This window comes from Psammomys obesus, unplaced genomic scaffold (assembly GCF_907164565.1).
Source record: "Psammomys obesus unplaced genomic scaffold, mPsaObe1.curated_primary_1811, whole genome shotgun sequence".
Lineage (NCBI taxonomy): Eukaryota > Metazoa > Chordata > Mammalia > Rodentia > Muridae > Psammomys > Psammomys obesus.
Window position 1 is genome coordinate 58,242,952 of NW_026585504.1, and position 15,704 is coordinate 58,258,655.

The 15,704-nt window shown below is 49.3% G+C and overlaps 1 protein-coding gene across 2 annotated transcripts in view; it reads right to left on the minus strand.

The window, feature by feature from the left end:
• Positions 1–15,704, minus strand: part of Gli2 (GLI family zinc finger 2) — a 167,287-nt gene that overhangs the window by 52,122 nt on the left and 99,461 nt on the right. For both annotated transcript variants that reach the window (XM_055604611.1, XM_055604601.1), the window contains exon 2: positions 1,799–1,904. In XM_055604611.1, the coding sequence (XP_055460586.1) occupies positions 1,799–1,904 (106 nt within the window). The remainder of the gene's footprint in view (positions 1–1,798; positions 1,905–15,704) is intronic.

A 15,704-nucleotide genomic window follows, 5' to 3' on the forward strand; every position in this document is an offset into this window, starting at 1 on the left:
CACACACACACACACACACACACACACACACACACACACACACACCCACTAATTCATATACTCAGTGTGAGATCATACACTAGGTCCTGAACAAGGAAACAGAGACTTAAGGAAAACCTCTCCACATTTGTATCAGATGTGTACGTCAGTTCATTGTGTTACTATTGGATGATCCAGGGCGTTAATGTTTGAATAGCTGGGTGGAGGGCATGCAATCTGCCTCATCTAATTTTTACAACTTTTGCATGCCTGAATTTATTCCAAAACGGAAATTTAACTTTAATTAATGTATTTAACGGTTATTATATCTGTGTATCATGTATCATCGATACATATGGGTGCGCGTGTGCATGATACACATGCGGAGGCCAGAGGAGGGCTTTGGGGGGTTAGTTTTCTTCTTCTAGCTTTACATGGGTGCCAGGGGTAGCACTTAAGCCACTTGTCTAGTAGGCAGCAGTGTCCTGAAGCTGCTGTCACTGGAGTGCTGGCCAGGAGGCAGCAAAGGCTTTGACAGTGCTTTGAACATCTGAGCACACAGCCATGTCCGGCCGTGTGCTTTTATTCTAGGGGGAGATAGTCTCCCAGGTGGGGTGTGAGCGGGGACCCTCTACTCAGCATTCTCTGCCTGTCTACCAATGCATCTGCCACTGCAGGGACAGCAGCCCCCGGGGCGCTCAGAGTCTACATGGAGTGTGTATAATACCAGCTTGTTCTGCTCTGGCGATGGTGCTGGAATCCAGAGCTGGGTCCCACTTAGGGTATCCAGTTCTCCTCAGGACCTGGCTCTGAAGCTGAGGGGATTCAGGCTGGCCAGGCAACAGGGGCCGGACATTAAGACTGGGGACAGGCATTACGACTCTGCACCGCAGACAGCAACTCTATGTGAACTGGTTGATGTGGCCAGAGAAGAGTGAAAGGGGAAGGGGACAGACAGAGGGACTCACTTCCCAAGCATGGAGGGTTGTGGGGAGGCTTCAGGCAGAGAAGCGGCTAAGGCCCAGAGCCTCACCGGAAACACACATACACCCCTGTAGGGACTTCCTCGACTGAGGGGAGAAAGCCCCCTAACATGGGCTGGGACCCCCCCGAGGGAGAGAGAGAGAGAAGGAGAGAGAGAAGCAACTGAGCACCAGAATCTATCTTTCTCAGCTTCCTGAATGTAGATGCCATGTGACTTTTGTCATGTTTTGTATCCTTAAAACATGAGCCAAAACAGACTTTCCCTCCTTATGTTGCCTTGGTCAGGTATTTCATAATTGCCACGAGGGATGCAACTGGGTCTCTCCTCTGGTGAGAGAATGTGTGGTGTGGGAGGGGCAAGAACTGAGAAAGCAACAAATACCAAGAGAATAAGCGTCAGCTAGGCTGGAGGTCCTGGGCGGAAAGGACCAGTCACAAGATGCCGCCTTTCTCCTTGGGAACCTCTCGGTGGGAAGCAGGAAGAAACCCTAAGGCACCACTCTGAGCTTGCCTCAGCACACCTGAGGTAATAAAAGTATGGGGGACTCTAAACCTCTACAATGGGGCAGCCTGAACCTAAGGTTACATTACTGACTTGGGTTTGGGACACTAGATGGTCATGAGTTTCTTATCAGGTAAAGACCAACAAGGACTCATAGAGCCATAGGCCGTGGTGATGACACGTGATCCAAGCTTGCTACTCGGAAGAAGCTGGAGCAAGGCTTGTAACGCATTTATCGCCTGCTCATGGGTTCACGGTCACCGCACTTTTGTGACCTGAAAGGACAGAGGCAGGTGGCTGCACACCAGGAGCAGCATGGGAGCCAACACTTACCCGTGTACGCTGTGGACAGAGTGAGGATCGTAATGGTACCTTCCCTCCTGGTGGCGCATGTCAATTGGCAAAGGCGCGTGGAAAGGCGGCAGGAGCTGCTGAGGAACTGTGGGGAGGGAGAGAGAGAAAGAGAGAGAGAGAGAGGACTTCAAAAACGTTCCCCCTCCCTGGAAAAACAATTTTCAAAAGGCTTTAAGCTCCATGAACTCCTGAGCAAGAGTGGCCAGGACAGGGGACTCCATGATGTCTGTGCTATCACACACCCACGAAGGAGGATGAATAAATAATCAAAGCCAGCCTGAGAATCCTACATCTTCCACATAAAAGATCCCCAGCCGTGCTCTTGACAAAGACAAGCAGCTCAGTGCTCTTTGAACTTGGGGAACCCAGCTTGGCCGCAAATCAGGGCTGACAGCGCTGACAGGCTCCGACTCCCGCCAGCTTCTGCCCACCCCGGCTTGGCTGCGTGTGGCTTCAATAGCATCAGGTACCGGCCTCAGATCCACCGTGCACACAGGCTGCACATAATTTACCTAGAACCATCTGTGAAGCAGAGCCAGGCCCAGCTTGGGGGCATTTGCTTAGATAGCTAACTCTCCACTCTGTGTGTGTGTGTGTGTGCTGTGTGTGTGCACACATGTGCACATATATTCACATGCATGTAGAGACCAGAGACAGCCTCAGGTGTTATTGGTCTTCAGGGACCATCCACACTGTTTGATGAGACAAGGTCTCTCCTTGGGACGTAGGGTTCAATGATTCAGCTAGGCTGGTTGTCTCCTGTGCCCCAGTGATGCCCCTGTGTCTGCCTCCCCTGTGCTGGGACAGCAAGCACATGTCGCCATACAAGCCTTCTGACATTTGTGATGGGGACTGGGTCCTCATGCTTGTGCAACAAGATCTTCACTACCTCCGCAGCCCCAACAATGGTAAATGTAACTCTTTTGCCACAATACCATGGTGGAGAATTTCCTAATGTTTACCCTAGTAACAGACTCTGTTTACAGAGAATAGCCTTACTTCAGAGCATCTGTCAAGGCACACCTAGCTGTCAGCAGCCCTGATGATGTCAACGACGCAGCAGACAGACTCAGCCCCGCTTCCCTGGGCCAGTGGCCTTCTGACTGAGGGAATAGTCCACCAAGAGTGAGGACCGCTCCAGTCCCTAGCCTTTTCCCAGCCTGCTTGTTAAAAGGCCCTGTTTTCCTAAAGCCTATAATTATGTTTGCCTCTGGGGCACCCAGGCATTTTCTTTCAATAAGCAAAGAGCATCCTGCAATTATCACGATGATTTGTTGAGTGCAGGCCAAGTGCAGACAGGGGCTGACTCAGCTCCGAACTGACACACACGTGTTGGTGTTTCCAGTTCTGGAGGCGCCGCCAGCATGCACGGGTTGATGATGAGTGTTAAGAGCGGAGAGTTGGGGGCTGCAGAGGTAGCTCAGTGGGTCCAAGTTCAAAGCCCAGAACCCATATGAAAGCCAGGCGAGGTGGTACACACTCATAAACCCAGCACCAAGAAGGAGGAGACAGGAGGCTCCCTGTGGCTCTCTGACCAGACAGCGCAGCCCAATTGAGGGGTCCCAGGACTTAGTGAGAGATCATGTCTCAAAAAGCAAGGTGGATGGCATGGGAAGAATGAACAGAAGCTAACGTCCGGCCTCCGTGCGCATGTGTCTATGCAAACATGCATCCACTCAGCACATGTACCTCATGCTCACACACATTTACGATTTTCACCATTTTAAGTAGGTTGTTGAGCGGCGTCAAACTCACACTGCAAGGCTGTCACCACCTCCACCTCCAGAACAGTCCACTCGTCCCTGTCCCTGACAACCGTCATCCCGTACTCTGTCCTTGCGACCTTGATAACTGTTATCTAGAACACTTCTCCTTTTGTGTCGGGCTCACTTCACTTAGAGTACACTCTTGGGGTTCATCAAATTGTGGCACGGGCTGTAATTTCTCTCCTTTTAAGGCGAATGCTATTCCACTGTATCGGTATACTCACATTTTGTTTGTTTAAACGGTTGTAGACATTTGGACTTAATGCTATCAGTTTTGGGGGAAGTAGGAGGCAGAGTCTTACACTGTAGCCTAAGCAGGCCTCGAACGTGTGACGATCCTTTTGTATTATTTTTCTGAGTATTGAGACTATAACATGAGCCACCCAACTGGGTTTCATGTTAAGAATTCTCAATGAGAAAAAAAAAACCCTTTTCTCCTAAATTAAAAAAATAATTATTTATTTTATTTATTTTGTGTGTGTATCTGTGTGAATGCATGATGTACATGTATGGGTACTATAGAGGCCAGAAGTAGGCATCAGATCCCCCAGAGCTCAAGCTACATGTAGGTAGTTGTGAACCACCTGATAGGGGTACTGAGAGCTGATCTCAGGTCCTCTGCAAAAGCAGGAAGTGGACCTAACCACTGAGCCATATCTCCAGGCCTCTCCTGAAATGTTAACTTCAGTTTGGTCTTCACTATCTCACATTTGTGGTGCTCCACTAGGCAAACAGAAAGCCCATCTATCTAGCAAACCCGGCTCAATGCGGAGCCTGCAGTGGACAACTGGCGCTTGGCTCAGCCTGGCTCTTGGCTCTGAAGCTGCGGTGAAGCAGATGGCTGAGCTTGTCTGAGTTTCCCGCTTCTGAACCGGTGAGCAGGGGCATATGTCTGTGACTCTAAACTGTCACAGAATGGCCACGAACGTTGGGGGCTGGTGAGCCTTGGGAATCAGAGATTCTGGCCATTTCTAGGAGTTGCACTAAGTTTCCAAGCTCAGTCTCCATCGGCCTGTGTGAAGGTCAGAACAAGGACTATATGTGGATGTTAAAAAGACACAAAAGGGAAAATGCATGCTGGTGTAAAGATGGCTCCATCAGGAAAGAGTGAAGTGCTTACAGGATAAGCAAACATCAAGACTCAGTTCCATCTCCCAGAACCTTTTTTTTTTTCTTTAAAGTTGGAGTTGGGAGAGAGTTGTTAAGAGCACTAGCTTCTTCTGCAGAAAACCTGAGTCTGGTTCCCAGCACCCACATAGCTGTATATGACCAGAAGGTGATCTAACCTCCTCTTCTGGCCTCTGCAGGCACCAGGCATGCACATAGCACACAGATATACACACAGACAATGTAAAACACTTACACACATAAAGAAAGAGCTGGGCATGATGGTGCACACCTGTATTCCCAGAGCTAGTGAGGCAGAGACAGGTAGATCCGTGGGGCTACTAGTCAGCCACTGAGCCTACAAGGCAAGTTCAAGGTTAGTAAGATACCATGTGTCCAATGAAAGGGACAGCAACTGAGAACAACAGCCAAGATTGTCCTCTGGCTTCCACATACGTGTGCCCACAGTGTGTGCTGAGGACATTCTCAGGCGGAGTCTGCACACTTAGGCGTGTGACCGCTGCTAGTAACTGAAAGTACATACTGATAGCTGAAGCCTTCAAAGTCCATAGTCAAATGAGGAATTTACTGGCTGTGGTGAGGGAAGGGACTGCTTGTTCCTTTATGGCAACCCCTCGGGGAGGCTGGGAGCTGGCAGTAGCCTGCCTACAGAGCAGGAGTGAGCCCACATCCCAAGGGCCAGCACACACAGGATCCTGCTTCCTAAACGTACAGGCATCTGTCTTCTTTTTGTCTCAGTGCTCAGGGCCTCACACACATGCTTGACAAACATTCTAGTATTCAGCTAAAAATAAGGCTGGGATGGAGGGGATGGCTATGAGCAGGACAGAGAGAGCTTCCATGGTTAGACACTGGCTCATGTCTATAGCCTTCTCTATCACCATGCCTGGTTAACTGGCCCAGTGGCCCTTTCACCAGCCTTCAGGCCAGTCGCTGAAACCCTGCTATAATAGGACAGCATGCACTCATTCATTCATGCACACTCGCACTTCCACGCAGAGACTCACACCCATACCCACCACACAGACCAATTTTTCATACAGGTAAGTGAAGGGATGACGGTTGGTACCAGTTCCCTGAAGTCAGACATTTCACTTCAGGGTGGGCCATCCCAGAAACAAGTACCTGCTCAAAGCTCTCTGGGAGGCAGTTTTAGCTTCCAGCTCTTGAGAGAAGCAGCCCCTTTATAGAGGCCCCAGCAGTAGCCAAATAATACAAAGAGAAACAAAGGAGACGAGAGCTACCTCGGGTTGGGGAGACAGCTCAGTGGGAAAATGCAGTTGCTGTGCAAGCATGAGGACCTGAGTCCCAGTTCCTGGAACCTATGTAAGAAGCTGGGCCTGGCCACCTGTAAACCAGTACTGTAGGGGACATGCACAGGAAAGCCCCTGGGGGCTCGCTAGCTGCCAGCCTAGCTCCAGGTTCTGCGGAAAACCCTGTCCAAAGGAATAAGGTGGCAAGTGATGGAGAAGACACTGATGTCCTGCTCTGGGTTTTGCAAATGCATGTGGGCCTGCACACACGCACACATGCACCAGGCATAAAGCATACATGCATACATACATACACACACCTCTTCACCCATATATACTTCTCACACACACTTAGACTCATGTTCAAAAAAACAAAGCCACCTTTAGCTGGCATATTGAATTTTATCATTCCACACAATGTTTTCATTGTGGGATTTCTTTTAAGGAAGAAAGATCTAAATTAAATCATGTCCTTCTAGCAGAAAGAACACACACACACACACACACACACACACACACACACACACCATATGCCATTTCAAAGAAATGTCTCTCTTTCAAGTTTCTGAGGAATAAGCTCAAAGTGGAGAATGTTCAGTGGCCACGCCCTGTCCTCTGGAAAAATGTGTATTTTGCATTTGTTTTTGATTTTGCACAGAATGACCCTGAGGAGGTAGAGAGGAGGCAACTGTCATCAAAAGTCTAGAGTTTTTGTATGCTAACTCAAACACAAAAGTCTCGTTGGCTGGTAGGGTCTGGTGAGGAGACATTTGTGTGACAGGATCCTGAGGTAATAATCTCACTGATGTCAGGGAGATGTTGGAAACAGAGAGAGTCCTTCCCTGGAAGCTGAGCTCAAGTTAAGACTCCATAACAACCACAGTGGTAAGTGAAGAAAGCTCCTTACACAAAGAACTCAGAACACCTGGGTCATGAAAACCTGACAAGAACTCATTTCAGCTGCCAGAGGGTTCTGAGATAAAGACACCTGTGGCTATATCCTAGCCACTGCCCAGAGAGGGGCTCAAGAGACTTCCTGAGGGTCATGATTCACAGACAGGAAAATGGAGAGATGCCCAACCTCCCATTATGTCTGTTTCCTAGAGAATGGTGTCTCCAGAGCTTCCTGCCTTTTCATTTAGGACTACAAGATGGCATTGGCTTGGAGGACATGTGCCCTGTGTGAGTGGGACCAGAGAACTGGGTTTCTTTGAGAAGCTGTTTCCTATGTATTGACAGGTGACTCCAGACAAGAGGCTCCATACAGTGGAGGTGGTATGCTGGTTTCTCTTCATGGACAATGTGACAGGACTTAGAATCACCATGGAGACATACTCCTAGGTGTATCGAGGTGTTTTAGTTTCTTTTCTGTTGCTATGATAAACACCATGAGCATTGCCATTTATAGAAGGAAGGGTTTGTCTGGTTTACAGTTCCAGGGGAATAAGTGTCTGTCGTGGCAGTGAGACATGGCAGCAAGTGGCCCGCACAGCAGCTTCGGCTGAAGCAGAAGCTGAAGGTTCATATCTTGAGCAGAAAACACAGAGCAGAGAGAGCTGGTGTGAGTCTCTGAACTCTTAAAGCCTACCTCCAGTGACATATTTCTCCTAACAAGGCCACAGCTCCCCAAACTGCTCTGCACCATCAAGTGGGGACCAAGTATTCAAATGCACAAACTATGGGGGAAATCTCTTTTGAACCACCACAGGTGGGCTGGAGTTCTGGACTGCACAAAACAAAGAGAGCAAGCTGAGTGCCATAATCCCTCTCTTTCTGCTTCCCAAGTGCAGATGCAGCAAAGTGAACAGACAATGTCCCTGCTTCTGTGTCCTCCCACCATGAGGGACTGCGAGCCAGGCCCTTCCTCCCTTAGAGGATCTCCTTAAGTCATTTCCCCCAAGTTGCACTGCCAGGTATTTCATCCCAGCAACAAGAAAACTAATTAGACAGGGCGCTGTGCCAAGACTCAAGCACATATAAATGTGGCCAGCAGAGGGACCTGGCCACGGAAGGGGAGCCGGCTAATGTTCGGCTGTGGCTGCCTCTGTGACCAAGGGTCAAGAATGCTGGCTCCTCTGCCCAGGGGCTGTGGCCAGGGGACCAAGACATGCAAGTATGAGTGGTGCTGATGCTGAGGGCCACCTGGGCTTGAGCCTCTTGGGAGCATTCAAGAGGAAGAAGTCTTCTTTGGAGAAGTAGCTGGGTCTCTGGAACCTCCGGGTAGGCCCTATGTCAGCCCCCTGCCACACTCAGCGGCCACTGAAATGAGCCTTCAGCGACACTCACTGCTGTGCACCATCAGGCACTTGGGGAATGACCTTCTGCTGTGGGAACTCTGAAGATGGAGCCAACTCTGACCCCCTGAAATGAAGGGATTTCACAGAGCCTATGAGGAAGGACTTTCATTTTCCCTTCCACCAGTAAAAAGTCTGCTTGGATTACTCCAGTTAGTGAATAATGGAGCGTGTTCCTTCAGCTCAGACCTGGCTATGTCTGGGCTGGGGAGACAGCTCAGCTGGAAAAATGCGAGCATGAGGACACAGACTCAATCCCCAGGGCCTCCTATAATGTGAGTACTGTGTGTTTGTCATCCCAGTGCGGGTGACAGGGAGATACTGGCGCTGACTAGACAGCAAGCCTGCCTAACCAGTGAGCTCCAGACCAATGAGAAAACTGTCTCAAAGGAGGTGGACCATGTCCCTGAGGGTGACATCCGAGGTTGTCCTCTGGCCTCTAGGAACACACACAGGTGTGTATGTGTGCTTGCATACACACAAGCACACACATTCTAAAAAAACAAAACAAAACAAAACAAAAAACCCCTCCTTGCATCTTAAGTAAAATCCAGGGCAACTATTCCAGTACTTTCCTTCAAAGCAAACAAGCCTGGCAAGGCAATGGGAGGAATTCTCACTGCTGTCCAGATGGTTCATTGGGCCATTTTTCTCCCAACGGAAGGACTTGGGCAGCAAGCAATGATCACATCATTGACAAAAGAAGGTGGTTAAGGGGCTGTGAAGACAGCTCAGTCTGTGAAGCACTTGTGACATAAGCCTGTGAATCTGAGTTTGAGTTCTCTCTCCAGGTAAAAGGAAAGGTGAGTGTGAAGGAGCATGCCTGGAATCCCAGTGGTTGGCAGGCAGAGGCACGTGGATTCCTGACGCTCCGTGGCCAGACCGCCCTGCTGAACCTACCAGTTCCAGATTAATGAGACATCATCTTACAAAAAAAGCAAAAGCAAAACCAAACCAAGGTGCAAAGAAGAGGTTCATAGCTTTGCAGAAAGGGCTTTGACAAATGGATCCCTCCTGGCTGCTCATCGCATCGGCAGGCAAAATCCCCAGAAAGCTCAGGCTGACAAGTGCTTGCCTAGTACCTGGGCCACAGTGCACAGCGTACGAAGGACAAGGGGGATGTGCCAGGCAGTCCTCGTTTGTAAAATGTCTCAACAAGTCATTTGAAATGCAGCCTCTGGGTCAGCTAGATTTTCAGTGCTATAAAGTAGAAGGGGTGGACCAGTGCTGGGGAGCCCTCATTGAGCTTGACCTCAGTCCACTTTGAAGCTTGGTCAGCCTCCAAGGTTAGCCTATCAGCCAGGTGGACTGAGGTGAACAAGTACTCTCAAGACTCATGCCTCAGAGCTAGAATGGCTGGTGCTAAAACAGTTTAAAAGCAAGGATACCTCAGTCCTCAAGACTTAGGATGCCTGGCTTCAGGGCCTTGTACAAATGGCATGCGCTCCCAGTAACCAGCCACCTGACAAGCTGCTTTCAGAGATCCCTGCCAGGAGCCACGGCCTCACAAGGATGCTTTTAATAAGAGCAATGATGTCCTGAGTGGTTATTTCACAGCGTGTGATTGAAAAGTATTTCAATCTCACTTCAGGGAGAGGTATAAAATCAGGCTGGATGTTCAAACAGCATTAGCTGTCTGTTGTCCAGCAGGCTGAGTTAGCAGCTAGACCTCCCCCTGGCCTACTCTGGCCAAGGCATTATTGACAAAATAACTGTTGGAAAATCTCGTGGGGCAGGGCTGGGGACAGCGCAAGTCACTGCCTGTGGACAGTGTCCTGAGGTTGAGAAGGAAAGGCAAGACAGAAGAGAAGAGCACATTCCCTAGGGTGCTCCAGAGAAGGCCATGAAGAGGCCAAGCCTCGTGGAGATTGGATCATGCAATCTGTCCCTTTAAAAGGTGTCCCTGGGATAACATGAAGGCCACAGAAGCAGATGGGGGCCAGCCAAAAGGCTTGGGATGTGATGGGTGGCGAAGCTACTACCTTAGTGAATCATCCTGTGCCTTAGTGTCCTCGTCTGTGAAATGAGGGTAGTGACAGCACAGAGGCGGGAGGGAGACAGAGTACATGAGGCACACAGAAAGCCTGAAGAAACACCAGTGTGGCTGCCTGCACTGCCAGCTGTGCTGGGCTCCTTCCTCTTAGGCAGGGCCAGGGACACAGATGGAGCTTTATAGGACCCCAAGGAAACCCCCAGTAGTCATTGTGGGAACAGCAGGGGTTACTCATCAGTTCTAGTTCACCCAAAAGGGCCCTAGGTTAGGGACTTTAAGTGTACTCTTGCATTTGAGTGTGTGTGTGTGTGTGTGTGTGTGTGTGTGTAGGCAAGTAGGCAGCCTAGGGTGTCACTTAGACACCAGCTACCTTTTCTTCTTTTCCTTCCTTCTTCTCTTCCTCCCTCCCTTCTCTATTTTTGAAATAAGATCTCTCACTGGGACCTGGAACTCAGCCATTAGGCTAGGCCCATTTCCACCTTCCCAACAGTGAAGTTACAAGCACACACCACCACACCTAGCAATTTTTTTCACTGGACATCGGGCATCAAACTCAGGTCCCCATGCTTGCAAGACAAGCACTCTGTCAGTTGAGCCATCTCCCCAGGCCAGGTTAGGGAATCTTAGGGACAGAAGAAATATCAGGGGGGTCAATCCTGAATGGGGGGAGAGGGGAAGGTGTTCTAGGTCATTGGAAAATGTTTCTTAGAAAACTGTGTGATGAACCTAAAAACAAACAATGGATTTGAAGCACAGAGATTGTAGTTCTAAGTACTCTGGGATCTTGCTGAGAGCATCAGTCCAGAGGCTCCGTAGATGAAGTGCCTGTTTTACAAACACAAGGACCTGAGTTTGATCCCTAGAATAGAACCCAAGTGAGAAAACCTGGGCATAATGGTATAAGACAGGCAGATCCCCAGAGTGTGCTGGCCTGCCAGCCTAGCCTACTTGGTGAATTCCAGGCCAAAATAAAAGGTAGAAGCTCCTGAGAAATGATGCTTGAGACTGCCTTCTGCACACATACATACAACATGGGCACGCACAGCTGCAGAGAGAGAGAGAGAGAGAGAGAGAGAGAGAGAGAGAGAGAGAGAATCCAGGCCAAGTTTATGGGCCTGGAGATAAGAGCAGCCAGCAGACTGGTGCCTGGGACCCATATTCCTTTTACCCATGGTAAATATGGAACTGGATGAGCTAACCTGGAGATGTGACCTCCAAAACCTTGCTATCTTCTGACAAGCTCCCTTGCCACCTCATCCTCTGGCCGCTTCCAGGCTGTGTGGTCAGAGCCTCCAGGAGCATTTGGTCCTTTCAAAAGGACATCTGTCCCCCTCTACTATCAGGTCCCTATGAACCACTGTGGCATCAGTTGCCACTGAGCTTGTAATAGACGCTAAGCTCCCAGAGAGAAAAGACAGGTGACTCCTGGCACTCGATAGCTGACCAGACAACTCAGGCTCAGCAGAGAGTTCCAGGTCTCGAGAGACTGTCAAAACCAAACCAAACCAAACCAAAAAAGTGGGCATCTCCTGAGGACCCACACCCAAGGCCATCCTTTGACATCCAGATAAATGGGTACACACGGCTGCACATAAACGTACTCACACACATACGAAGCACACACACAATTAAAACTTCAGCGTGGAAGCAGTATGAAACTCCTAATAAAACATTTTGTATTCTTTGTTCCACTAGGTCTTCAAAGTCTGATATGACCCTTCCCTTCTGTGCAGCTTACTGGGACGTATCACCAATGCTCCATTGTCACATGCAGCTTGTACCTGACATGCTCAACAAATCTGGCCTAAGTAGTTATTGTCACTGTCTTTGCACGCTGATGGAGTACTAGCCCAGGCTAGTCATTGGCCTAGTGACATGTAAGACATGGAAATGTGAACTAAACCAACCCTTCAGTCCTTTCCCAGCTCCAAATCTTACCTTTCTATATGTCTATGATGTCACTTAACTAACAAATGGTTACTATTTCTTCCTTCCTCCCTCCCATCTTCCCATTCACTGAACTCACCAGGCCTCCCAGATCCTGTGGGGGTTACTGAGGGGTGTTGTGACACTCCTTAGAATCTCCCATACTCTTGACTGGGTCAGAGCAGTGTTGGTCAGGGCAGCCTGCCTCCATCCTGGCCTGGATCACTGCCCGCTGCCTTCCCTGTCAGCTGGGCTGTACACAAACAAGGCAGTGGGTGTGTGGACTCCTCAGGCCTTTTGATGAATAAGAGGGTCCTCAGAATGCAAAGCCATAAAGGGGGTTACGAGTGGGAGGGAAGCTGGGGCATGGTGCTGCATCAGCCAAGCCATGAAACATATCCAGGAGCCTGACTTCTATCTGCATCACACCATGAACTAAAGGATGCTTCTAATACATATTATTCCCACAAAGATTCCCCCCATTCCATCCCACACACTCCCATCACCACTGAGAAAAATGGCAGTTTCCTCTAGCAGGATGATGGGGTCCACCAGCAATCTTGGTGATTGCAGATCCACAAACCCTTCATTCCTGCATGAAGAAACTAAGATGTGGAAACATGGCTGTGGGTTAGCCAGATGGCTCAGTGGGTAATAGGGTTTGTGGCCAAGCCTGACAACCTGAGTTTCATCCCCAGAACTCACATGGTTCAGTGGGAGAGCCAACCTCCACAAGTGGTTCTCTGACCTCCATATGTGACCTGTGACACACACAAACCCATGTACACACACATAGACACATACTAATAAATAAGTGTATGACCAAACCTTCGGCAGAGTACAGGGAATCATATGAAAGAAGGGGAGTTAGTATGATGGGGAAAGGATAAGAGCTTCACAAGGACCAAATATATCTGGGCACAGGGTCTTTTCTGAGACTGACATTCAACCAAGGACCATGTATGGATATAACCTAGAACCTCGGCTCAGATATAGCCTGTGGTAGCTCAGTAACCAATTGGTTTCCCATAGTGAGGGGAACAAGGACTATTTCTAACAGGAACTCAATGACTGGCTCTTTGACCTCCCCACCCCCCAAGGGAGGAGCAGTCCTATTAGGCCACAGAGGAGGGCTTCGCAGCCAGTCCTGAAGATACCTGATAAAACAGGATCGGATGAATGGGGAGGAGGTCCCCCCCATCAGTGGACTTGGAAAGGGGCACGGTGGAGATGAGGGAGGGAGGGTAGGATTGGGAGGGAATGAGGGAGTGGGACACAGCTGGGATACAGAGTTAATAAAATGTAACTGATAAGAAAAAATAAAATTAAAAAAAAAAGAAAAGAAAAGATGGCCATATGAGCCAGCCTATTAAGCAAAGTGGTTTCTAGAATCTTTTTTCCTGGAATAAGACTATATAAAGAGGAGCCATTCCAAAGACTTCCTGGACATCAAAAAGCCTCTTGCAAAACAATATTTTGATGAGCTAAGTGTGTGAATTAAAAGCACATGAAGCTGACTTCCTATAAAATAAACAGGGCTCAACATCCAGGGAAAAGCTCCTCACACACTGGGCCTGTGGGCTGGTGGAGTCACCGAACTGCGCTTCCCTCACAGAGGGCTTCTGACAGCATGCCTGTCACAGGACCATTGTGCTGACACTCTCCTGAGTGTGTCCCATTCTTCACATATCAATCCACACAGCCTTCAAGCAGGAAAGTGTCATCATCCACCTCGTTTCACAGAGGAGGAAAGGGAGAAATGTGGTGACTAGTGATGCCTCATTAGTGTCACAGCCAGGCCTCGAACCCACACACGTCGATCCTGGTCCATGTTCACTGTGGGGTAAGCCAGTGACATCTATCTCTTCTGTGACCACTGTGATGGTTACAACCTAAAATCACCTAGGAGGACAATCTCAGTGAGGGATGTCAACATCAGGTTGGCCTGTGGGCAGCACCATTCCCTAGGCAGAGGGTTTTGAATGGCATAAGAGTGAAGAAGTCCAGCTGCATGCAAGCAAGCATGTCCATAATTATTTCTGCTCTTGACTGGGGATGTGACCAGCTGTCTGACATTCCTACCTTGACTTTCCTACAGTGATAGACTGTAAGCTGTAATGTAAAGCTGAAATGAACCCCTGCCTTTCCTTAGTAGCTTTCTGTTAGGTTATGTTATCATCAAAACAGAAATGCAACTCTCTGGGGAGACCCAGGCTCTGGGTTCTGTCTCTATTCCACTCACTATTGATCCTCCTGTGGGGAGCAGCCTCCCTCTGACAGCCTGGGCCAGGTATCAGTGTGACAGGGCCATAAGTGTGAGATGGATGGAGGGGATCACTCTGATAGCCAGTTCCTTTACAGGGCATTGGAGCTGATGCTGCCCAGTAGACATAAGGCTAGGCTTGTGACTTCTGCTTCCTTTCTGGCCATCCAAACATAAATGTAACTGGCCAACAGAAGGTACTCTGTGCAGTCCTTCTGTGCACCACCAGGTAGGCGACAAAGTGGATGCTAAGTGAAGGCGGGGCCCTCGGGAGAGGAGTTATCTGTTTTCCCCAGCTGTGCTTCTGGTACCTACTAATAACCTCCATGGATCATCCTGCTTGGCTCAGAAGACCTCCTGACTGGCATTAAAAATGGGCCTCTTCCCTGCCCATGACTGGGTGCCCCTGCAGTCCACATGGGATGCTCGTGGTTAGCATGTTGTTTGTGTAATTAGGGCGCCGAGGATGGCAAAGGGCCCACCTTGGGTCCCCAAGAGCGATGGCAGTTCAGAGAAAGCACCCACCTGGGTTTGCACTGATTAATGGTGGGCCAGGTAAATAGCCCTGCTTAACACAGGAGTTTGTCAAGATTAAGTAATTGCCTTAAACAAAAACTGTATTATCTTTTAAGGGCCTGATGAAGGATGACTGCTGCTGGGAACCGGGGTGATGGATGTCTGTGACTCTGGCCATCACCAGCCCTCCCTCATTTGCATAAATTAGCACACATCCCTTGATTTGGGTGAGAAGTCCTGGTCAGATGTGGGGACAAGGGTGGCCAAGTTCAGATATGGTGGCCACTAGAAGACTCCAGCAGCTTGAGGGTGTTCTAAGACTCTTGGATGGACCAAGTCTCACTGTGAGAGGTGACGAGACCTTCAGAGAAGTGGAGCTTGGGCAGGACATAGAAAGGGGAAGCCACTGCAGAAGGACAAGTGAGGGACACAGGGAAACAGGACCACCAGCCCTGACTGTGGCTAGTCGGCTTGCACACAGCTCAGAATGCCCTCACAGGAGAAAAGGCTCTCACAGGCTCAGGCGCTTAGGACCACACCATAAGAAAGGGGAAGGGGCTGGCCCCTCCCCTGTGAGGATCTATAGGCGGTTAATAGGTGATGGGAGAGGGTTAGACATTTTCTTGTGATGAAGCCACTGATAAGTAGTCCACACTCCTGCACACAACTCTCACCCAAGCTCCTTTAAGCAACCCTATGAAACTCATTAGGTGACTGAAAAAAAAAAAAAAAAAAAAAAAAAAAAA